This window comes from Saccostrea cucullata, unplaced genomic scaffold (assembly GCF_032062105.1).
Source record: "Saccostrea cucullata isolate Sc308-1 unplaced genomic scaffold, CSIRO_AGI_Scuc_v1 ctg392, whole genome shotgun sequence".
Taxonomy (NCBI): Eukaryota; Metazoa; Mollusca; class Bivalvia; order Ostreida; family Ostreidae; genus Saccostrea; species Saccostrea cuccullata.
Window position 1 is genome coordinate 29,369 of NW_026922758.1, and position 26,023 is coordinate 55,391.

Below are 26,023 nucleotides of genomic sequence, written 5' to 3' on the forward strand. Positions count from 1 at the left end.
ATATTTAGTAAAAATACCGTATATCTTTTTTTTTTTTTTGGAAGAAATTCTCTTCCTCTGGTCATTTACATGTACAATGTGGCATACAAACTAAGTGCACGATAATGATGAGAAAGAATGCTTTTTACTAAAATTGTAAATTAAAAGTCCCAGAGACATGGGTGCTGGAATTAGGATGGGGCTCTATTAATGTCACGTTGTTTAAAAAATATTCTTTGCTCCGAATATTTAGCTCAGTCAATTGCATGATTATAATAAGGAAGTATTTCTTTCAAATTAAATTCTGAAATTAATAGTCCCCGGATTAAGAGTTAAGACCGGGTTTTATTATTGTCGTTTACGTGTATATTTACTCTGTTTTTCCCTCATGGAAAATATTTCTCTTATTATTTACTTTTGATGATTTATCAATGTAAATAATAAAACTGAAAGTATATTTTATAACGGTGGGTCAAAATATGGTTTTCTTTAATTTTCTTTTATTATTATTATTTTTTTTTTGTTTTGAAAACACATTTTATTCATTTATTGATTTCATACATGAGATTCTTTGAGATTCATTCTATGGTCATTATACCCCGCTTGAAAAGTGGGAGGATATGTAGTGATCGGGATGTCCGTCCGTGGGGTGTCCACCTCTTATCCGCAAATCCTCCTTTACCACTGCATGAATGGAATTTAATGAGGCTTTCTCAGAATCTTTGTTACATAATGCAATTGTGCACCACCTATTTTACTTTTTGATCTGACATATACTGATGTTTTGTGTTTCACATAGCAAAACATGGACATTGCAATTCTTTTTATGATTTTGAAGGGTATCCTTCTGTTATCTGCAACTCCTCTACTGAATAAAAATCATCGATACTCCCACAGATTCTTTATTACATAATGCCGTTGTGTACCCCCTATTTTACTTTTTGATATGACGCGTATTTTGGGTCTCCCAGAGCAAAACATTGACTTATCCATTATAACTATATGGGAGGCTTTTTTTTTTTTTCAAGTGAGATCATTGCTCACAGTCCTCTAGTTATTACTATTTTAAATAATTCTATATTACTTTAATAAAATACGAAGAGACACGTGCAATCGATTAGATATTTTTTTAAATCCATAGTATACCATGGTTCATAATTTATAAGCGAATCAAGTATCTGTGGAAAGAGACCATGAAAATTTCTGAATTTTTGTCAGATTGATTGATTACCTAGATGCGCACGATTAATCACCATTGTTTATGCATGTAAGTCTGATGTCTGCGATCTTGTTTTCTTTCTTAAAAGATCTTTTTCTTTATTTTTTTTTCAAAGATGTACCGTATATCTGAAAAACCAACTGTTATAATAATTTAGTTTTTACCCATCTGTGTTGTGAAGTTCGAATTCATACCTATAAATAAATACTTCCTTTTCAAGAGAGAGAGAGAGAGTGAGAGAGAGAGAGAGAGTGAGAAGTTTCAAATAATTAATTTGTAGTATATGAGATAAACAAAGTACAAAAATTGCACATCATTAGAATTAATTTTATATACATATGCAGGGACCTATATACTAACAGTATACGTCCCTGACATATGTATGTATTTAATATAAGTTTAATTATTTCAAACTTTTTTTTTGAGATAAGTTATAAACTTGTACATGTAATTACAAAAGCACATTTTACGAAGCTAAGACATGCATACTGCTTAGATCTGTTTTAAAAAAACATACAAATTTATAAAAATAACAATTTTCACTGATAATGCATGACAACTTATTTTTAATTGCAATAAAGATATAACATCCATTGCATTTCTGATGATTATGACTTCTTTTTCCAACCATGGAGCCAATTTTAGAGTTATCTTTCTTGATGGATGACGTCATTTTCACTTCGCGGGACGCCATTTTGTTCCTTGGCAAGCAAGTAAGTAAAGAAAACTCTACTTACAAAGTTATTTATTGACAAATTTGCCAATTTGTTAGTGTTATAAAATAAATTGATTGTTTTCTTGAGAAAAAACAAACAGTCCCGCACCTTATCTCAATGTGAAAGAAGAGTGGATGCTAGCATTCAGCCCGAAGACCATTCCGGGCAAAATAATGTAATTTGCATACGACAGGCACGCACTTCATGATCCATGTAAAAGATGAAAAGCATGGTTTACACGACCACCTATGTTATAACATTGCCATGTTTTATTGTAAGAGTACACAATGAACAATATATTTTCAGTCAGTTCAGCTATTGCCCATACTCCTACACAGTCAACATTACACAGCTAGGTCTATATGTAAGAAACGCAAACTTTCGAAAACAAGTGTAGGCCTACATGTCCCTCTTGTTTTGCCATCAACTAGTGCATTCTAGAAAGAGGCAAATATGGGCCGTATATATACATGTACAGTCAGTCTCTGATGTGTTCATATATGCCATGTTACAAAAGTCTTCATCTGATAATCTTACACATGTAATGAAGGGTGCGTCGATTTACCCAAATGGACCCAAATGGAACCCAAATGGACCCAAATGGAAACAAATGGACCCAAATGGAACCCAAATGGACCCAAATGGAAACTCAAATGGACCCAAATGGAAATCAAATGGACCCAAATGGAATATAAAATATATCTATACAGTGTATTATCGTATTCTCAAATGTTTACTTATTTAAAATATTGCAAATAATGAACTTAATAAAAGGGGAACATTTTAATAATTATTTTCTTATATTGTATTTAAAAAACAAAATTCGATTTTTTTTCCCATTTGTAATAACTTTTGCACATAATTGAATACAAAACTGGAGTAAATAGTGTCCATGTCAGTCAGAACAAAGTGGAGAGGGGGGTGGGGGACTGAGAGGCCAACCCCCACCCTCCTGATTTTGCCGGTACATATAAAATGATATAAAAAATAATTTAATTTCATGTCTCAAAATACAATGTTAGAAATAATTTATTATTTAAAACTCAATTTTAACTGTAAGATCATTTATTTTTATCATTTTATATAAGTAATAAAATACGATAATACATATTTAATATTCCATTTGATTTCCATTTGGGTCCATTTGTGTTTCCATTTGGGTCCATTTGTTTCCATTTGGGTCCATTTGGGTTCCATTTGGGTCCATTTGGGTCCATTTGGGTAAATCGACGTGCCGTGTAATGAAAGCTAGCTACCTGATTAATCATGCATGCAGAAAATTAGTTTTATATGAGTTTAACTCCCTTTCCTCAAGATCTAGGAAAACATTTCTTCCATATCTTAATGCCATGTTAATATTAAATCACAGTAACACTTGTATACTTCTCATAGGGTGCGTTCACAGTTCTGCCGTTGGTAGACAAAAGTTGCCGTTGGTAAAATTAATTACCATTGGCATGCCACTGGTACCAATGTTTTTTGCCAATGGTATATTTTTCTGCAGACAGTCTAGAGTGTGGTTAGTGTTGGTAAATGACGTCACAGCTAGTTATCGACATGGCAACAAGCTAGAAAGACTGGGATCCCGGATTTACAATGATATAAACGATTTTTCCTCTAATCCTTATTAACAAATCATGCCAAAATCACATAAAAATCATATCAAACACTTATATTCATGATTTTGAAGTATGATTTAGACATGATCCATTAAATGGATTATATAAAACTCATAGATATGGCAACTAAAGAAGTGTGATCATAATGTGGTTTGTTTGTCGGATATGAGTCTGCTATGATTTTCTTGCGATTCTGGCATGTGCTAGTAACTTAGAAGACAAAGAAATCTGTAATTCAGTATTACCAATGTCTCCATTGGACTCCCATTGGTAACATTGGTAAAATTGTTACATTTGTATGCCAATACCCGTTCAGGGTTTATTGGTACAGTTGGTACCATTGTCAAATTATTGTACCAATGGTATATTGAAAGTTGGTACTAATGGTAGAACTGTGAACGCACCCATAGTCTGTCAGGCCCATAGTAAGCAATATCAGTTTTGGGGGAGCACAGCCATATATTTTCAGTTGGGGGAAGGGGAGGGGGACAAAATCAACTACCAAAAATTCCTTGACATTAGATAAGCCAAAAAAAGTTTCCCTGAAATAAAAAAAAATGGTGAAAGACAGAAAAAAGTTTATTTCACATGCATGGTCAAAAACAGGGACAATCAAACAACTTGTTCTGTAGCAGGAAATCTTTGGTGTACTTTGAAGAATAGGATTTTACATTCCATTTATAGTAATTAGGATTTGTAATTCTAGAATGGAAGATGATCTCACAGAGGGTAAGATAGGGAATTTTGAGGGAGGAACAATCACCCTAAATTTGGAAGATGCCACTCAGTTGATCCTCCAGCAGCAGGGGTTACAGGGGGGAGGCCTGCCCCCAGGGACCTACCAGATCCTGACCCAGGACGGAATTCAGATCTCCGACAATTCCCTGACTATCACAGATGATGGCCTGGCACAGATACTGGGTAAAATTCTGATACTGATTTTTTAAAGTAAAAAATTGTGAAAATGAATTGTTTTTATTGGTTAAAAAAAGTTTTACTGTTTTATTTTCTTCATTGAAATGTAATGTGGATATTTTGAATGTTAAGTACATGTTCTTTATTTATCTAAAAGATTACATGAAGGATAATTAACAATGATACGTATCAACATATTTTACAGTTGTATATATTAACAAGTATCCATGCACAGAGTGAATGAGTGAGGATGGGAAAAAAGGCAGTTGAAGTGAAAAATATTTTCATCAATTATGAAATATCATCACATTATATTTTTTAAAGCAGTAATTAAAATCTCCTTCTTTATCCTCTAGGTGTTGAAGGATCACAAGATCTCGGTGAGCAGTCAGCAACAAACAGTGTAGGGGAGGTAACTGGAGCTAATGTTTTGGACACTACAGCTATACATAATGGATCAGGGGAAGTAAGTGAGGCTCATGAAGACAGTGTAGTTCTAGAAGAAAACTCATCAACAGCCACAGGAGGAGAAAACTCTCTGCAACAAAATAAAACAGCTACTGGAGACAAGGGAGAAAATGAAAAGGAGAATACTGAACAACAAAAAGTGGGTTTATATGACAAACACCTAAAACAGGCTTCTTATTTTAGAAAATCAAAAAGATTTATTTCTCAATTTAAAATTGATTTATTCAATTTATTTCCTTACAATACAGGTTAAAGAAAAGCATAATGATAATATCCATTGAGATTTTTAGAAGATATCTCAGCACCAGCTTAATTGTTTAAAAGAGGCATGTGTAGATTAATTTTGTTCATTAACATTTTCCACATACAGGTTTCTATGTTATTATCTGTATGAAATTTTGTATAATTATAGACACTTAGTGTAATTTCCTGGGAAACAAAAGATTTCACCACTCCAAAAAGCTCAGAAAAAGTCCAGGAAAATACATCACAGATTTTACTGGAAAATATCAAGAAATCAGAAGGTTTGTTAAATATTTGCTTGGAAATAGTAGTATTTGAATTTTAGTGGTGTTTGAAAATATATAGATCTTTGAATTTTGGACTGTGCTTTGTGGACATAATTCATTTTCACAAGATTTTCTAGAGCATTAGAAAAGAGACATAAAAAGCTTTATGCAATCTTTTTATGAAAATATGAAACAATATGTTGTTCTTGTCCTGGTTTTACCTGAATTTATGGAGTGCACAGATTGCAAACTTTAAAAGTTTCAGAAGATTCAGAAGTTTCCACTATTCTTTCTGACACAGCAGGTTTAATTTCTTTTCCTACATTATAAGTATTGCACACAAAGCTTAGCTCCTTTTTGTATAGATCTGGAAAATTTGGAGTTTTTCGTATACATTATTGGTACTCTTAAACACTCTTATGATGAAGTGCCAGAGACGAACAACATTGCTTCATTATAAAAGTACATTGTAACATCCATTAAGTCCATAATCAATTATAAAGACATGAGGAATGAAAAATACTTCACTGGAAATGTCAATTCATCGTTAATTTTTTTATTCAAAGAAAGTTTTACTGTATCGTTAAAATAAAAATAATGTTGAAGAGCAGTAATCGAATATGACCATTAAGAAATGAAAAATGATGTGTATTTCAGATTCAGCTGAAGATTCAGAAGTTTCCACTATTCAGCCAGCCACAGGTTCCACCATTTGTTCTAATCAGCCAATCAAAGATCTCCATGTCATCATAGAACAAGAGGCTCCGCCCACCCCTGACACACCCACTTCTGGCGCATCACTGGATCTCTCCAAACCTATTGAAGTGACCAATGAGACGATTGTTATCATTGATGGGAAGAAGTGTGTCCTGTCAGCAAATCCAGACACAGGACAGCTCTGTGCCTACCCAGTGTTACCCTCAGAAGGTAGAGGAATATCATATTTGCTGATGATGGTGGCCTTATGGTTAAGGCACATGTAGCTTTCTCTTACTAGATATGAGTATGGGACTCATCAATATATGCTCCCAATACATGCAATCCCAAGTCAGGATTACCTTGCTGTGAACTTCTAGCATGCTGAAGTATATGCAGCTTAGTTAGCAAACAAAACTGAATTTGGAAAAGAAATATGCAAGCATAAATTTAAGTATGTTAAATAAATTTCTCTCAGAGATTATTTGCTGCTGGAATTACAATAATACAATTTTCTTTTTTTAAGTAATTGGGAATTTTATTTCCAGGCAACACGGAAATTTCACCTTTCTTGTCAACATGTTTTGGACATATAAATATCAATATCTGTGATTTTACATGTATTTACTTGTTTATCTTGATTATGAATTGCATTGCTTGGATTACAGGGAAAAGAAAGCGTGGAAGACCCCCAAATTCCTCTCGGAGAAATGTAGGAATGATACCATCGGCAAAGAAGGCAAAGAAACGAGACCCAGTGTTAATGGAGACTTTCATGGAACAGACTAATGCTGCAGAGGGGCTCTTAGAATTATCAAATACAGGTGATTTATTTAAACTCTGCAGTCAAAAACAAAAGCAACTTATTATTAAAGATGGCATCACAGCTTAAGATACTGTGCAATCACTAAATTTCATTTGTGGTTTAATTTTCGTTGTTTTTGGACATGAAAATTAAATTCTCATATGCATTACTACTAAATAAACATTCTCCAACCAAGAAATCAAGTCCCCACCAACCAATATTTTTTTTCCTCAAACCTTGAAAATTTGATCCCACAAAAATATGTGATTTTATAGTAACACACCTGTATAGGCTAGTTTATGAAAGTGTAGGAGTATAGCTAATAAATGTTAATGCAGCACAATAATTAAATGATTATTACATGTTCACTGGTCTTCGATGTCATAAACTGATTATAGTATACAGATAATGGTCCGAAACATTGACAGACAGTTTTGTTTTGTTTACAGGCCCAGATGGAGTAAGAAGAAGTGGAAGAAGCCGAAAGAAAGCCAGACTTCTGGATGGTCTGTATTTATGTCCTTCCTCTTAGAATCTAATCAACTTTTAAAAACACAGTATTCACATATTTGGTGCATTCAGTATTATATAAATGTGCTTATTTCTGAATCAAGCTCATGTATAACATTTATTCTATTGTATTGGATGTTTAATATAAGTATAAATATTGCAATCAGTTACCAGATATGATATTTCAAGACTAAAGGTAGAGATAATCATTATATTTGCATGATACTGACTTTCCAGCTCTTTTTGACATGTGTCTGTCTGTTTGTATAGATTACGAGGTGGCGGAGGTCGGCAGTGATGAAGAAGCTGTAAAGGTTAAGGAGGAGAAGGAGGAGGACGCAGAATTCTCCCTCCCTGGAATCAGGAAACTCAAGACAGATCCTAATGAGGTCAACCCTGTCGTCCTGACAACGACCATGACCTCAAAAAACTTCATGTCACCCACTGGAGGTTAGTGAAATATACTTTGATTTATGTGTATGGATTTATTATATTGGAGCAATGCATGTCCCTGCTTTGTAAAGTTCCTTTTTTCATAAGTTTTATGAATAATACTTACATGTAGTAAAGATCTGCAGCTTCATATTGTCTGTCTTTGCATCAAATATGGTGAACTTTTAACGAAGTGCTAAATTTAATTGTAAAAATCACATATTTATTGAAATCTTTTATAGCAGTGAAAAGAGGGAGGGGTCGTCCCAGAAGGTACCCTCCCCCAGGCCAGTCTAGTATCCCCACCCAAATCCCAGCTGTGATTATTCCAGGGGCAAATGGCCCAACAATAATGATGGCACCAGTGCAGGTATAATTATACATGTATATTCAATAAAAGAACATGTGTGAGAGGATACTGAATTTGGTTAAAAAAAAAAAATTAAAATTCAATGCATCTTAAACTGTTAGTGAAAATTGGTGTCTTTGTCTATTTGTATGTATGGAGTTTTAAGTCATACATGTATTTTTTGTAGGGGATTTCAAACATGAACGCTTTGGCAGAGCAGATAAAAACCTTACCCACAATTGTCACAAAAGTGGTGTCACCGGTAGCTCCTAAACCTACCACCAGTAGTATAGTGACAGTCCAAATGGGAGGCAAAGGGACACAGAGCACCCCGGAAATAACTACATCCTCCCCCGTCATACAAACCTCTATAGCGGAACAGAAGCCCGCAGTGACAGTGATGGACACCAGTCTGTCTGTAGACCCGAATCTGTCAACTAGCTCTGTGGGTATGTCCACTAGCTCCAGCATGGTGCTGTCCAATATTGTCACGTCTCAGTCCACCTCTAATGCCGACACTCTGTCCCTCAGCCAGTCCATGTCTGACAACATGCCATCGGAAACCCTGCCCACCGTCACCATGGAGTCCGATGATCTAGACAACAAAGATCAGATTCCTATATCTATGTCTGTGTCAGAAGGTATTATTATATGCATTGTTTGCTTCAGAAATACTTATTAAAGTCTACTTCATTATTAATAGCTATAAATGAAGAGGAAAAACCGTACAGTTTTATTCTGTTGATTATGAGTTCATGATGAGTAGTGTACATTTCTGCATTATTTTGTGTAAAAGTCTAAACATGATTTTAAAGAAATTTTGAGTTTATGAACCTGAGTTTGAGTTGGCAGTCTTGGAGAATTTTTTTCAGATAGTGATCATTGATTCATGTCAAGTCAGGTGAATAAAATGAAATTTGTTTCGAATACAGATGACACTCTGGATTTAGATGAAAGTGTTGATTCCTCAGAACAAATCAGTGATGAAAAGGGAGACAACATCAAGCAAGATCCAGAGGGTAAGTCAGAAGTCAGCATTTAAATCTGACGACAGTTAGAACTATGACCTACAAATAACAGTGTTAAGATTTTTAGATTTCTACCAATGTGAAGATCTATATTGTAGAATTATTTTGCATCATAAAAGAAATTTCTCCTGAACCTCTCAATTTGTTGTGATGTTCTGATTATTATTAATTAATTTCTTAGGATTTATTTTATGTAAGCCTCTCATTTTATTTTTTATTTTGATAAAGATTTGCCCAAAGCAGACATTTTGAAACCTGTGGCTGACCCAGATCAGCAGACGATTATTCGAATTCCAGAAAATCTAATCCAGATGTTTCTACCCAAGAAGGACCCAGTCAAACTGGGTAAGTATAAATACTAGACTGTTCTACATAGCACTCTCTCACATTTCAGGAATCTCAGACTGCAGTTTAGATGTTCCTTTTAGTGAAATTTGATTTCAAAAACGTTAGGATCAAACAGACTAGTGGCCAGTCAAATTTAAATTTAAAAAAAAAATGCAAAAGACGGATTGCCATGGAGTTAACAGGTTTGGTCATGAAGATGCCAGAAGGCATTGATTTCAGTGCAAATTCAGAAGGGAACAACTGTAACACTTTCATGGAAAGTAGCCGGGGGTGTGGTGTGTTACAAGTTTTATGCTAGAACTCTATAATGTCATAAAAAAGCTCTCTCAACCTCAGAACTTAGATTTTTCTAGAAAAGCTTAAGCAAGATTTGTCAGGTTCTTTTGATAAATAATTAAGAATAAATTGAAGACTGTTAATATGTAATAAAATGACATCATTGACATCATTAAAATTTTGCATACAAACAGACAAAAAAATCATTAAAATTTTGCATACACAAAGACAAACAAATATAAAACAGAGAAAGAGAGAGAGAGAGAGAGAGAGATGGAAGGACAGGACAAAAATCTTTGAATACAGGGGACATAAAAAGTAGTTTGCATGTGTGTGTATTTTGAAAATCAGATGCATAATAAGAGTTGTCTTTCTTTTCCCATTTCTTTGTGAACTTCATTGTGACACTAAAAGAAAAAAAAAACTAAAAATAAAAAAAAATAGAAAGTAAACTTTGGAGACTGTAAATATTTTTGGCATTGTGTCATCTTCAGATACTATATTTGTCTAAGGAATGTTCAGACATGAATATCTTTACTTACATGCATTGAAATGATGAATCTTTAGTTCTAGGATGAAAGCTTATGCATAAAAGATTGATGTTGAGATGTCATTCAAAAGAAATTGGCTACTTGTTAATCATTAGCTATTTTTTAGGGGGGTGTCATTATTTCTTATTTTAGATTTTTCTTATATATATGGAACATATGATCTTAGACCTGTTGAAAAGGCAAAGATTTCTCCCATTGAAGAGTTCTTGAAATTTTTCTAGATGTTCCTTGATAGTAATTCATAGGATAATGTACAATGACTTAAAATACAAAAAATATATAAATAGATTTAGTAGAATAATAATATAAAGATAACAGTAAATTTCATTGATAGAATACATGCATGTATGCTTTATGCAATCTTTGCAAATATACAGTCTCAAATTCAACTTGTTTTTAAAAAGGGCAATTAACATAAAATTTATAATGTATATCCATTAATTTTCCTATACATTTAGAGTACATAATTTTAGGTCTCATACAGAATTGATATATGTATTTTTTGTGAGAATAATAGAAGTCACTTTATATGACACTATATCAATGTATAAAAGTTATTTAGTTGTGCCTGCTGTTATCATAAACATTTTACTCCATGAATTTTTTCACATGGGATTTCTGTAACAAGATTTATTTTTCAAAGGAAAACTATGAAAATTGTACTAACTTTATCCCCTACTCTCAAAACAATTGTACATAAATAAACAAAAGTTCATGAAAAAAAACCTCCACATGGAGAGGCCTCCAACGGGGTTTAGTTCACATTTAGAGGTATTTAAGGGGTCCATAGAAAGTAAGCTGTTGTTCATTAAGATGAGAAAAATCTGTGAATGAAATTTAAGATTATTTAGGTTAAGCATCCTTTGAAGAGGTAATCCCCATCACCAGAGCAGTGAACTCAATGTACTGAACATGCATGGATAGAAAATCACAATGAAAACTACTCACTTTACAGTGTAAAGCAAAACAGGCTTGTCTCCCGGCCGAAACAATAAACACATTACTTATCTAAATATACAGACCTTAGGCTAGTGATTTAGCTGGTGGTTTGTGTTATCAATTGTTTTGGTTTTTTTTAATTTTGTAAATTTTGTTGGACCAAATTTTACATTCAAAGTATATGTTCATGTTTACAATCAAATATCATTGGCTTTTCATGGAATACTTTGGAGTAGGGGTGGGGTGGGTGGGGGTGACTAAATAATATATAATGATTTAAATTTAACCTGTTTAGAGTTTATTATCATATATGACATTTGCATGTGAGAGGTGTGAAATTGACTTTAAGCTGACTAATAAAGATGAAAGGATTCCCTTGATTTATGTACGTGCCACTTTATCTCAGTAGTGACACTTGTGTGAATTTTAACAATCTATCAAAAACAAGGTATTGCTGATAAAGAATGCCAGCAAATTACAAAATACCATGTAGGTGCAGTTAATGAAGTGACTGATGTAATTTAAGAATCATTCTGAAAAATGGAAAAAAAAACTCTTGGTTTTTCCCATTTTAAACATACCGGTAGTTTATATAACAGTAAATTCTTCATTTGTTTAGGGAATGAAAAATCGTAGTGGAAAAGTGGCCACCAATAGCCACCAGTCTAACTTGTTTTGCATATAACTTGAGGAGCAACTTTATGAGATGTTTTATGTATGGCTCTTTTTTTCTATTCATAAAATTGTCAAAGATCTTTAAAAAAAAAAAAGAAGATATTTCTAATGGAAGATGTAGAATCAGGAAGTACATATGATAGGTGTATTTCAAAATTAAGTGTTCTTGGAAAATCCTCATGTTGCAGGAACAGTTACCTCCCTTGACCAAGTCAAATTTACATGACATAATTCTCCCATACAGCTTTTGATTGTGATTAATTCATCTGTACAAAAAATTCATATTTCTGTCATGTTTCTGTGTAATATGTAATATTTTTCAAAGTAGAGCCTGTCTGATAGGTTAATGACCATAAGTAGGATTTTTAAAATAGGTCACTTTGACATACTTTTGAGTATCTGATAAAAGTTTTATCAGTAGAATATTGATACATTTATCCTGTGGAAGGATCTTTTTCCTCAAAGAAACCTTTTTTTTAAAAAAAGCATTTCCTTCAATCCGAGAAGAGCTCAGTACTTCCTTAGAAAAATTCTTAAAATATGACACTTGTCTGGGTCTCTTTTTTAAGTGAGGATTAACCAAGGGGTGTTTTTATTGGTGTGCATTATGAAAGTTTTAAGATTAAACTCCTTGCACCGAAAAGGGATTATGTAATGTCCTGCGATAAAGACCCAATGAGATTATGGGAAACATGACATACTGCACATGCTGCCAAACTGTTTATCTAATTTTCAACAAGATTTTTTTTAAGAATGAAAGTGAAGTTGTAAAGTATATCAGAAAACTTTATGAATGGCTTGGGAAAATTTTTTTGTGAGCAACTGCAAGGGGCTCCCATGAGGGTGATTACTTTTCCAGAAATAAAATTGTTGAGTTAACTTTATAATTGAAAAATTTCATTTTCAAAGCAAAAAAAAGGAGAATTTAGAATGAATCATTTTTTGCTGGAGATAATTCAGTCAGAGATAAGTACTATGACACTAACTGTGTAGATCATCAATACATGTAGAATTATAAGGGTACCCCTAGCTGAATAGACAAAAACAGATGTCGGGGCAGGGCACATTTCCTGTGCCAGCTTTGCCAGGACATTCCTCCGTTCTTTGTGTATTGGCAAATTTTTCATTCATTCTTTGTGTAGAGAAAGGAAAGCAGAGATATGATATAAGACACTGTAGTTATTAAACATCAACCTTAAAGCTCAGTTATAATAAATGACTGCACTCTGTTTTCAAAACAGGTGCTAAGAACTATGAAGAAAGAATTTATTTCCTTTAGTTTATTGTTATGCATGTACTTGTAAAGAGGATGAAATATAAGCCATCATGTAAGATGCTCTTGTTATAAATTTCTCTCAGAAGGGATTTAATAGAAAAACATTTGACACTAAGCAATTACATGGAGGAAGTTTTTACAATATAGTATGAAGAAAACGTGTCAACCATAATAAAGTGTGCTCATTTATTTCAAGGTGGCATGTAACATTCTATAATTGGAACTTAACATCCTCTTTCTGTTATATAAGTGTAATTTTTTGATAGCCTACTAAAAATATTATTTTTATTTAAAACTAAAGTTGAAAATGTTTTTAAAACTTATTTAATGTAAATCTTTAAAAAGTCTATTCAAAGGGCAAATCTTACCAGACAACAGGGGATGCTTGATCCTCCTTGGCAGCTGATCCCTCTGCTGGAATTTTGGGGGGGGGGGCAGGGATCCCATCTTTTATGCTTTCTTCATATATTTACAGTGGAACCTCATTTATCCGGACGCTTTGGTCCTAGTCAATTTGTCCGGATATGTGAAGCGTCCGGATATCTGAATTACCAGTTAAACAAGAATAAATAACAATAAAAAATTCTGTTCCGAAGAAAAATCGTCTGGATACTGAAGCATCCGGATATCTTCATATATTTATATTGTTTATAATTTTTTTTAAAGCATTCAATGTTTGTTATTTTCACCTTTTTCAGTCCTATTTAAGTTTAATATTTAGAGTTTACAGAGTGATCTACAACATGTTGGACAAGTATGATGTTTTACTTAATACACTTATTTTGCATTTATTAATTCAGCTAGCATAAATATGGTAAACCCTCAAGTCAACTACTTTTCAATTTAGTGTTTGCCAGTTTTGTTACAAGAAATATACATGTGAAATATGAAAGCATCGATCATTCGAAAGTTATGGCCAAGGTTAAATAATTATGGACAGACAGACATCAAAGACTGTATGCACCCAAATGTTTGAAATTGGGGTAAATTATGAGGTATACATGAACCAAAGTTTCAATGATGGTATGTCTGGAAATGCACACAGACAAAAAGGATCAAGGATCTATAGGAAAGGTCAAGGACATTTTAGTTTGTTGATTTGAAATGAACAGATTTCTTGCCCCATACCAGTGACTATAATGCTTATTTTAGTGTGTTTATTGTGGAAATTCATTTTGAAATATAGCTAAGGGCATGTCACCTAATTAGTGTAAGAGTGCATTACCGTAAATCTGGAAATTTTTGCTGTAGATAAATTTTTAGCAAATTTGCGAGTTCATTGCATTCGCAATAATTCAACAATAAGAAAATGTAAACAAAGTAGTGGTGTGCAAAATTTTGAATCTTAAAAATTAATCGATACACACAAAATTAAATTGATGTAAAAATTTCCAGATTTACGGTATACATGTGGTGTGAAGTCATACTACACACTAGCATATTACTTTTAAGTACTTCCCAGATTCTTCTCTTACCCCACTGGCTTTGCTCTGAGTGATTATATCCTCTCCCCCTGGCCCTCAGTCAAAAAATGCATGTGTAAAATGCATTGACTGAATGGAAGGGGGGGGGTGGTGGTGGGGTTAAAGGGGTTTACTTAATATTATTGTATGTCTGATTTAATCAAAGCAGAAGTACTGTCATTTCATTAGGTAATTAGAAGTGAAACTAAAAAATTTATTTAAGGTAGGTCCGTACTTTCAGAATTTTCTGTCAAACTGTTTATTTTTCGATTTGAAAATCTTGAATAAGTAATAATCTAACTAAAACACCCATAAAAAACATATCTTTGCAGGTTAATTTACATGCAACATGTCTCGGAGTATATACCTCTTAAAATTCAACAGCCAAAATTCAACATATAGAAGTGTAACATCTTATTTTATTTAGCTATCTACCAATTCACATCCAATTATTGTTAAAACTCAAGAAAATCATAAATATTCATTTGTCAAGAAAATATTTGAAATTTCTATTTGAAAACACTAAAAAATTGATGTTGATTCTGTCAAAATATTTAGAGAAAAAGCTCAAAATATCTTTATTTTAAATATTCCTCAAAATCTTATATGTTTATATGCTATTTTTTCTTGACAATTATTTAGAATTATATCTAAGGTTAGCAAAAAAACATACTTTATTAAGGTTGACCAGAAAAATTTTACAAAACAGCCTTTTGAACACCTATACCCCCATTTTTGGAATATCTATTTTTTCAATCGTTCTTCGCAAAGCTTATAAAAAAGTAAATTTAAAAAGGTGATATAGGTTAAAAATTAAAGATAAATAGATCTAAAGTTAGTTTGTTTAAAAAAAATTAAAAAGCTTTAGGTCCATAAAGGCAATTGAGAATTCTCTGCCTGTGTATGTATTAAATTACATATAGATCCTATGGACAGAGTGCAAAGTGGTTATTCCTATAAATAATGTACATTAAATGCTTTGTGTGCACAGTGACACTATAATAAACAAATATATACTTTCTACATTATTTTCAATCATCAAAAAAGATTTTATTTCAATAGACAAGGATAATCAAAATTTTATATTGATGTGTAAAATTAAAACCGGATCCGTAAAAGTGTGGACCTGCCTTAAGTGTTAATTTTTTCCTAGGTTATTCATACACTAGAATTACAGCCTTCCAGAGACTTTTTTGCACAGTGACCTAGTTACATAACAGGTTTTCTTTCAATCAGCTGATGTATGCCACCATGTTCCCTGTGGTATTTGAAAAATGAAAATCTGTGTGTGATTAGATTAACTCTGTTTAAATACAGGAAGATGACTAATCTTTTCTGTTGATTTTTTATGGGAGATATTATCAGATGCTGGAAATTTCTACTAGCTGATGCTGCAAAAAACTTTCTTCCTTGCATGTAGCTGAATCTGTGCAACCTTGGAGAAACTGCCCAAGGCTTTGTGTATTTTCATTCTTGAAATAAATTTTTTTTTTTGGAGTGGGAAAGAGGGGGGGGGGGTAATTTATATTAAATTGAAACTATACCTAGTTAAACCATAGTGACATCCTGAATTTTTATTCTTGAAATAATATTTTGTTTTTGGAGGGGGAATGGGGGGGGGGGTTAAAATTTTTTATATTGAAACTAAACTTAGTTTTTCACATTGAATCTTGTGAAGTCATATCCCTTTGAAGTGGATGAGAGTGCATATCCTTGTTGGCAATATACAGTATTGAGAGGTTTTTGTATTGGTTGTAGTAGGTTTTGTGTTAATTTTAATGATTTTTAATTTTCCTGTGGTCGGTACACTACTTTGGAGTCCATGGTGTTGCTGACACAGGGTTCCCCTCTATGACACAGCATTGTCTCCTGACTTCCTACAACAGCGCCACCTGCCAGCCAGTTTGTAACCAATGTATAGTCAGCAGATTTTTATGAATGAAGTGAGCAGTTTTTAGTCGCTGGCCTTGACGAGACGTGCTTCCTGTAGTACACTCTCAGTACACAGTACTCATGTCACATGAATTTGGTGACAATAGAGGCTAGCACTTAAAGGATTGGCAACATAAAAAAACAAGGTTACAATAGTTAGAGCAGCATCTAGGCAACTGCAGAGTCTGGGAAAAGTGGGGGAGGTTATAGAGAGCTATAGTCCGTTCTAAAGAAATCGCAGCAGTTTGGCATAAAAAGGGAGGCAGTGGCATTCATTCATAAATCTAAAATTTTCTTAGCACTTTTGTCTCAAAAAGACAAACCGTTATTTACAATGCATATAACAATAATTAATATATATTTATAATTATTTTTGTCAAATTGTAATTAAATGTAAATTGTGATGTTATTGAATTTTAAATAATTGGCCATTCTCTGTATACAGGTAAGATATAAGTACTGGTATGATACTTACATGTATATTTAATTTAATTAAAAAAAATTTTGAACCCAGTGACATTTGGGTCTTTCAAAGGTTATTGTGGTAAAATCTCCAAAGAACTGCTATGTCAGCAAAAGTGTACAGATTATGTACTGTATATGTGGCCTATATAAAAAATGAGGGAGGGAGATATTGATATTTTTTTAAGATCAGTAGTTGCCATGTGGTTTTGGTAATTAGGGTCCTGCTGTTAGAGCGCACTTGTTTTAAGATGTGTGAATTATTCTAAAAGGATTATTTTAATTCCTCTTTGCAGTAGCTCAGCACCTTGGGCTTTAGAGTCAGAAGAAACATGCAAGAATTGGGCCCCATCAGAATTAATCTTAATTGTCCAAAAATTCCTCCCAAATGTTCTCTGTGGTTTTTACATTACATGCGGTTACCATCATCAAAGGTTTCGGTATTTGTAATGAAATATCAAAAAGAGTGAAATAGACAAGGAAACATTTTTTTTATTTTTTCAATTTTTGGCAATTTTCACTTTTCATTCAGATTGAGACTGGTTTTAATTTTTTTATGTAATTATAAGTCAAGTACATGGGAAATTTATTTTTGTGTGTGTCGGAGCTGTTTGAGTATGGCCCTTCATTTGATGAGTTTGGAGTAGGAAAGAACAAGATGTGTTTGTGAAACACTATGCGCCCGGCGTCAACAAAGTTCTAAAAAGCTATTTTTTGTATATAGGTCACAGTCAAGGTCACAAGGTCATTGACCTTGGTGTTGTTTGTAAGAACTTAATTAGTGGGGTATGCATACTAAATATGAAGTCCCTATCTCCTATGGTTCAAAAGTTATGGCAAAAAGTGGAAAAAGCTATTTTTAGCATAAAGGTCACAGTCAAGGTCACATGGTCATTGACCTTGGTGTTGTTTGAAAGAACTTTATTAGTGGAGTATGCATGCTAAATATGAAGTCCCTATCTCCTATGGTTCAAAAGTTATGGCAAAAAGTGGAAAAAGCTATTTTTAGCATAAAGGTCACAGTCAAGGTCACAAGGTCATTAACCTTGATGTCATTTGAAGGAACCTTATTAGTGGTGTATGCATACCAAATATGAAGTCTCTATCTCTTATGGTTCAAAAGTTATGACAAACAGTTGAAAAACCTATTTTTAGCATATAGGTCACAGTCAAGGTCACAAGGTCATTGACCTTTTGAAAGAACTTTATTAGAGGAGTATGCATACCAAATATGAAGTCTCTATCTCTCATGGTTCAAAAGTTATGACAAACAGTTGAAAAACCTATTTTTAGCATATAGGTCACAGTCAAGGTCACAAGGTCATTGACCTTGATGTCATTTGAAAGAACTTTATTAGAGGAGTATGCATACCAAATATGAAGTCTCTATCTCTTACGGTTCAAAAGTTTTGGCGAAGGTTAAAGTTGACAACAGACAAACAGACAAACAGATAAACAGACAAACAGACAGGACAAAAACAATATGCGCCCCGAAAAAATTCGGGCGCATAAAAAAAAAATGGTGTGTAGCTCTACATGTACACAGGATCGTATAAATCAGGCCAAAGCTAACTAGGGAACACACATTTCCTTTTTTTGTTCAGTTCCTTGTGGTCGATGTTCTTTATAATCAAATAACTAAATCTTAAGCTTGATGTCAACCAATGAAATGAAAGCCCACGTCAGCATTACTTAAATCAGATGTCAGAATCTGGAATACATTCAGATAAAAACCATACATTATTCTTAATCTGTAGGAAAAAAGAAAAATTGTGACAATCTTTTGAAACTATATCTGTGGGCATCTTACATACTTGAAAACTGGAAGCTATGATATAATTTGGAGAACTTTTTATCCCTGAGCATCTCCAGAAAAAATGAAGATTAAATTGATGTCTGGGGATTAAGTTTTTTGCACTTTTCACTGTGACATAAAAAAAAAAAATTCACAAGAATTACATGTTGAAAACATAATAAGTACGTGTAATTTCTGCAGGGTTTCATTTTTCTGATTACCAATTGCCAAAGAGAGTAGGGAGTACGAAATTATATGTAATAGGATCATTAAAGTTTTCTAAACTTCCGATTTCTCCCATTTCTCGGTTCTGTTTTGACAATAGAGTACAAAAATGTGGGGAAAAAAATTATTTAAAAAAAAAACTTTATAGCAATTATTGCTTAAATATTGTTCTTTAATATTAAAATCACAATTGATTTAACACACATTAAGGAATTATGTAGTAAATTACAAATTCTCTGAAATTATGTAACTCTACAGTAGAAGATAAAATGAAATGATGTGTATAAAATTATATTTTAGACTTTAAACTTCTAATTTCAACAAATTTTCCATTGCATTGGTTTAGTATGTACATGTAGCACATATGATTGTACATAGCTTAAATAGAGGAGGGTGTGTGTGTCATGAAAATTATTAAAAATCTCCTGCAGATGCTGCTTAAAAAGTGAATGTTACTGGGTATAGAACTCTGATTCACTTCTCAGTGATAAAAGCATAATCATACACACTTTGGACAGATTAATCTGTAGAAATTTTGTCTTCATAGAATAGTTAAATTAAAACATATCTCTCAAATCTCGATGCAACTGTAAACTGACCAAACTGCCTTTTCCTTGTAAGTTTTAGTGCTATATGTATGATGTATAAGGCTTGTACATATTTATGCCTAAAATCAGCTCTTAATTCACCTATATATTCTGGAAAGGGTCATTGGCTTCTTTATTTTGCTTGGTAATGAAAATTTTGACATTTTAAGGAAGTTCTGTATCTTCAACTTTTCTTGTCTATACTATGAGAATTATATAGAAATTCTGAAAGGTCATCTGAATTGTGGAATTTGTTGCATAATAAGAGAAAGAAATATTTCTGATATTGTAGGTCTGTGTTATCTAGAAGATTAGACAAAAATTTGCAGACATACCATATAAGCAGAATTAATTTTTTAGTGAGGATTTAATTTTGGCATTATTAGCAAGGGTTCTGAGATCGCTAAAATTAAATATCGCTAAAAATAAACTGTGTTTAATTTGTAATAGCTTCATTAGAGAGGATTTTAAAATCGCTAAAATTACTTCTCCCTAAATATAAAATACCATATTTAAGGACAAATCGCTAAACTTGCGTCTCGCTAAAATTTCCACTTATACGGTATTTGATTTCCTGTAACCATAGGATTATGCAAGTCTATTTGTCTTTACAAAACGGTTTAATTAAAGATGAAAAAATTATTTTAAAGATAAAAAAATTATGTAAATCAAGGTAAAAAGAAACTTGAACGGCCCACTACTTTAAGTGTCCAAGAATTAGTACAGTTTGGTTAAAACGTAAACTACGTCATACATATATTGCACTTTATCTCTTGAGAATATGTACATCATACACAAATTATTTCTGAGGACACCAGCAACTAGCTCTTTGTGTTGGGTAAAGTCACATATCTTTTACATTTTAATTTTAAGTTAGTTTCAAAGTTAAACATTTGTCACTAAGCAATTGCAGTCACAAGAATCAACATTTTGTTCAGAATATTTTCTCAGTCCTCATTATGGCCTTAGTCAGTTTAAATTATTACTTTATTAGTTTTAAATATCTCATACTCAGGTGTAGAAATATAAAATTGCACTTTCTCTGAATATTCATGCAATATCTTAAAGAATTTTTTTGAATTTGTAATATGTTATAAAGTACAATTTTTTTTTTGATTGTAGGTCTAAAGTTAAAGTTCAATGATCAGGAGTTACAGAACATGAAGTGTCCAAAATGTGATTTTCAGGCTTATTACCCCCAGCAGTACCAAAGTCACATTGCAACCCACCCCGAGGAAATCCAGAAGTGCAAGTGTTGTAACTTCGTCTCGTTTGACCCAGAAAATCTGCTAGCTCATTTCAAGGTAAATTACATTTTAACATGTAAATTACAATTAACACTGTACATATAGGCCAATGTTTAACTTTTCTTCATTACCGTGGCACTTCCTGACAGTAATGACAGAGAACAGATTTTTCAGGGAAAATAATTTTTTTTCAGATGGCTTTTTATCATAGAAATGAAAGATTGTTTTAAATTCCATGCATATTTCAGCACTTGCATTTTCTTGGAAGTGCCTGTCCCAAGTTTTAAGCAGGAATTAAAGATAGAGAGAAAAAGAGGAAAAGGATGGAGGTCCTTTTTTTACTCAATCAGATTTAGATATATCTTACAAATAGGACCTATTTTCATATGAACTTTGGATTTCCAAATTCTTAGAATTCTTTTAACACATAGAGTTTAAGATTTGGTAAAATAATATATGACTTTGCCCTTGAATTTTTGCTAAGGTCATGTCAAGGTCAAAATATTTTTCCGAACTTTCTTGACCCAGAAATGGTTTTAAAAAAAATTATTCGCTTTTATAACAAATGATACAAAGGTATCAATTCTACTTTGGAAGCTGAAGGAAAGAGAAAGCTGTATACATTGCATCTCCTGATTTTGTTGAAAATTGCTGACATTGTACTATCCTTTAATGATGGTGACATTTGGTACATAGATGGTTATCGAGTGGGGGATCTGGTATTGTTATCACTGGACCCTGGCCACCCTAGGTGTTTTATTCCCACTCAGATAAGACATGGCTAGACTTTCATTCATGATTCTTCAGATGCCGAATGTCACTCAGACAATCCTATAGCAAAAACGGTGGCTGGAACCCTGTCAGTTCGCATCTCTTTTTATCAATACCTTTCTACTTTTTTGTAGATTTAGCTATTTTTTTCAACTGTGAGAAATAATGTAGAATGACATATATCAGAGGAAAAAGTGGCTTCATTGAAGGGGATGCCAGAAATAACTGGCTGCTACTTAAAACTGTGTGGCATTTCCTCACCAATTCTCCCAAAGAAAATTGTCATGTATCAAGTCTTAGCATATTGTAGGAAATGTTCCTATTACTTTTGGTATAGAGTGTTTAAAAGTAATGACATTAATGTCCCACTTGTTTTTCCTATACATACCATTTAGTTGACCATCTGGCAAACTATTAAAACTCCCAGTTTCTTAAGGGAATATAAAAAGATGCAGAGGACTATTACAATATTGTTTCTTTCTTTTCAATTTTTCAATTCATTTAAAGGATGACACTATATCAATTTGAAAAAAAAAAATAATTAAAAGGTATCAATATTTGATTTTGTACCATTTCAGGAAAACCACCCAAGATGTATATGTAATGTGTGTAACTTTATGGCAGAGCATGCTTACATTATCAAACGTCACATGATGAGACACAATATGGAAGGTTGCACCTGTCACACCTGTGGTAAGGTTTACAAGGTAAGTACATGATGGGACACAAAAATAAAGGGTGTCACCTTTTACATCTTGTGGTAAAGTTTATAATGCAAGGCTAATAGGCTATATATAAACATGATGATGCATAAAGTAAAAGGGCTGCACCTTTTACATCCTTGGTAAAGTTTACATGATGGGGAACAAATTAAGTAGCTGTGCCTTTTACATCTGAGGTAAAGTTTACAAGGAAGAGTTTATGAGATGGGGCACATAAAGCTAGTCTGCACCTTTAAATGTTTACATTTGTTGCAAGGTTTGCAAGCCAGCAAGGACATGGTGAAGAGTTGCGCCTTTTACACCTATGCTAAAGTTTACAAGGTAGCTATAGGGTTTACAGGATGGGGGATCTGGATCCTGATGGACTAAGATGACCATGTGAAGTTCATAAGCCAAGCTCCTTGAGACTAGATTGGCAAAGTGAAAAAATATATATTGTAGACATGAAATACCAAAACATGTTCTGAATGAGATTTTCTTCAAATCTGAAACAAAAAAAAATTATTGACCTTTCATTAGAAAATGTGAGAAAATGGATTATAAATGACAGGTGTAGGTATAAATATATCTTAAAGTAATCCAACCTGTAAAAACTAAGCTGGAAAAAGAAATCTGATAAGTTTATTTAACTTGAAGGAAATATGTATTTTAGAATGCAAAAATAATTGACTTTTGAATCAGGCTGTAGATATCCAACCGACTCACACACAAAAAACTGCTTTGGAGGTTTATGATTTGATCATTAACGGTGAGATGGGGGAAAAGATATTTTCACTGTTGCCACCAATGTGTTAACAGAATAGCAGTAGAGCAGGCGAAGCCCTGTGAAGTTCAAAGCTATCAAGTATAGGGAAAACTCCAAACCATATAATATGTTAATAGCTTTATTTTTAATAACAGGAAGTATGCATTGAAGTTTGTAAAAACATTGTGATAGGAACAGGGTCGCGACCTGAAATGGACACAGGTCATCTCCCTCGAATCCCAGCACACTGATGACTTCCTGTGTAGAGGGCAGCTGAGTGCTCCAAAGAAAGTGCTGATCCAATTCACTCCCTCCATCAGAGCAACTTTTTTGCTTCATAAAACAGTCAATACAAAATAATCCAACATTATAAATATATATCTGGTGGTTTATGAGATTAAAGAAATGTGCTGTAATATACAACATTGTTAATAATGAAAGGAAAAATTAAATAAAAAGGGGGAAAAGTTCAGAGTCCAAAAGCAAGTGTTGTCCTCCCTTAAAGGGGAAAGTAAAATATTAAGTTTTTCTGGATCCTGGATTATACATATAAGCATGTTAAAAATTGTGACCTAGTTGTTAGAATAAATGTGTCAAGTGCTATTGTTTTGCTGTGGCTCCTAACCATATATTTAGATTACCATTCTGTCTGATACGGTACAGCAGGGTGAGTGAACCTCACATCGTGTGGGAACGCAGCAAAACTTTCATTCAGCAAAATCCAAAAATAGATGATCCATGCATGTAGTGCTCTGCTCATTTTCCGTTATGTTTATTTATTTTTTTTCATTTACTGAAAGTGGAATTGAAGGAGCAATTAATTAATGTTAATTTTATTTATGGAAATGAGTTGGGATTGGTGCAGCACAGCTTTCTTCTAATTTTAACAATGCGCAAATTGTTAATTAGGGATAATGCTATAAATTAATTGATGCATTTGTGCATACTTTTAAAAATATCCAGTTTGCTGGAAAATGCTGACAAAACATTAGTTTTAATTAATATCAAAAGATATAATAAATCATTCCAAATACAATTTTATGATATTATTTTAAGATAAACAAATTTAAATTTAACAATCACAGTGCCCTTGGTTAATTATTTTCAGTAGTAAATACTTCAAATAATTACTTTTTTTTTTTGTTTTATGCATACTCAGAGCAGTGTGTAGATTTGTAAATGCTGCAAGGATGCCTAATTTAGTGCTGAGTCAGCAAATGACTGCAGCCATCAAGCCTGTAATCTGTGAAGATAATCAGACAGTAGATTTTGTAATATGTGTGTCCTTTAACCATCTGCCAGCCTGAGTCACTATATAATAACATGTACACCATCTGACTCACTTTTTTTAAATGTTCATGAGAAGCTGTCACTCAGTCAAACTTACATGTAAAGTGTCAATTCATTATCCTTGGACCCCCCCCTTCTTACCAAAATTAAAAAAGAGAGAGAGAGAAAGGGATGAAAGCTATGACTTATTTTTTTACAGCAATACTGCAAGTGCATACCTAAATTTTTGAATGTTTATCATGTTTTATGGTGAATATAAGTTTAGTATTTAATGAATTGATACAGAGCTAGATAATGTATTTTACATTTTGGTTAATTATGAAAATATGTAAAAATTAATTTGACTTTTCACAGGACCAGTACATCTTGAAGATGCATGTAAAAATGGTTCACATGCCAGCTGAGGTGCTGTTTGAGTGTACAGTGTGTTCGAAGAAGTTTACTCGCAAAGCCCATCTGAAACGTCATCTACGTATCCACGAGCCAGAAAAACCATATAAATGTCCTCACTGTGACTACAGGTACATACCGGTTATCAAAAGTATAAAATGAAAACTTGTTAAATGCCCTCATTCTAAAAATAGGTATCTAGAGGGACTTGAGAATAGGTATTCTGTATACCATACCGTTATATATAGGTAGACAAAATGCATGTGACCATAGGTATGGATAACTGTACATATCAAATTTCCATCTTGTGACAAGGTTTATAAACAAAAATCTACATGCCCTCTGTTGTAAGATAAATGGTTTGAATGCTGCTTTTTTCATTGTAATTTCTCCTTGCTAGTTAAAATTAGAGTGCAAATGTTTTCATTTAATTAGTTTACTCAATAGAGACAACAGAAAATAGCCTGAAATTATATGATATGAAGCCCTAGTAATCTGTACCCTTCACATTCATAAAAGAAATTTGAGAGGAGGGGGGAGTAATTTACACTTGATTCTAACTAATTATTTTAGGAATGACTCAAATTCTTGGCCAAATTTTACCAGTATAACCTGGTTTGGGTCAGTTTATGCAGATTATAAATCATTGTAAACTGACCAAAAACAGGTTATACTCGAATAATTATGCCACGAATTAGTCATTCCTTATAATTTAATTTATACATCATTAAACAACTGTGGGTGTAAAATTTTGTTGCTTTTTATAAGTTCAAATTTGCCACTCAATAATACAACCGTAGTAACAGAAGTGATGGAAAGCAAGGGGAGGTAAAAACCGATACGTAGGCCTAGCAGCCATATTGTTTGTTTACATGTGTGTAAGATCGAGTTACTGTTTTAAATGAAAGGTACATTTATCAAATCTGGAATTTTCCATGTAATCCCATGGACTGGAAATGAGAGGATTGCATGGATACAGATGATTCAGCTGGTTGTCATGGGGATGTGTCTCCATACCAAACCAGGTTATAGAGAAATAATTTGTGTTCCTTTTTGGATATTAACCATTCAGAGGAGGCTTGAA

General features: G+C 33.0%; 1 protein-coding gene across 4 annotated transcripts in view; it reads left to right on the forward strand.

The window, feature by feature from the left end:
- Positions 1-1,871: 1,871 nt before the first annotated feature.
- Positions 1,872-26,023, forward strand: part of LOC134262385 (uncharacterized) — a 73,016-nt gene continuing 48,864 nt past the window's right edge. Inside the window, exons 1-15 of one of the 4 annotated variants that reach the window (XM_062744763.1) lie at positions 1,872-1,911; positions 4,240-4,454; positions 4,805-5,055; positions 5,329-5,440; positions 6,083-6,352; positions 6,790-6,945; positions 7,376-7,432; positions 7,707-7,886; positions 8,111-8,238; positions 8,405-8,858; positions 9,150-9,236; positions 9,474-9,590; positions 20,897-21,078; positions 22,371-22,499; positions 24,904-25,070. In XM_062744763.1, the coding sequence (XP_062600747.1) occupies positions 4,241-4,454; positions 4,805-5,055; positions 5,329-5,440; positions 6,083-6,352; positions 6,790-6,945; positions 7,376-7,432; positions 7,707-7,886; positions 8,111-8,238; positions 8,405-8,858; positions 9,150-9,236; positions 9,474-9,590; positions 20,897-21,078; positions 22,371-22,499; positions 24,904-25,070 (2,504 nt within the window). In that variant the 5' untranslated portion in view covers positions 1,872-1,911; position 4,240. Of the gene's footprint in view, positions 1,912-1,984; positions 2,189-4,239; positions 4,455-4,804; positions 5,056-5,328; positions 5,441-6,082; positions 6,353-6,789; positions 6,946-7,375; positions 7,433-7,706; positions 7,887-8,110; positions 8,239-8,404; positions 8,859-9,149; positions 9,237-9,473; positions 9,591-20,896; positions 21,079-22,370; positions 22,500-24,903; positions 25,071-26,023 lie in introns of those variants that run through there. The other 3 variants (XM_062744764.1, XM_062744765.1, XM_062744762.1) reach the window with 3 other exon arrangements.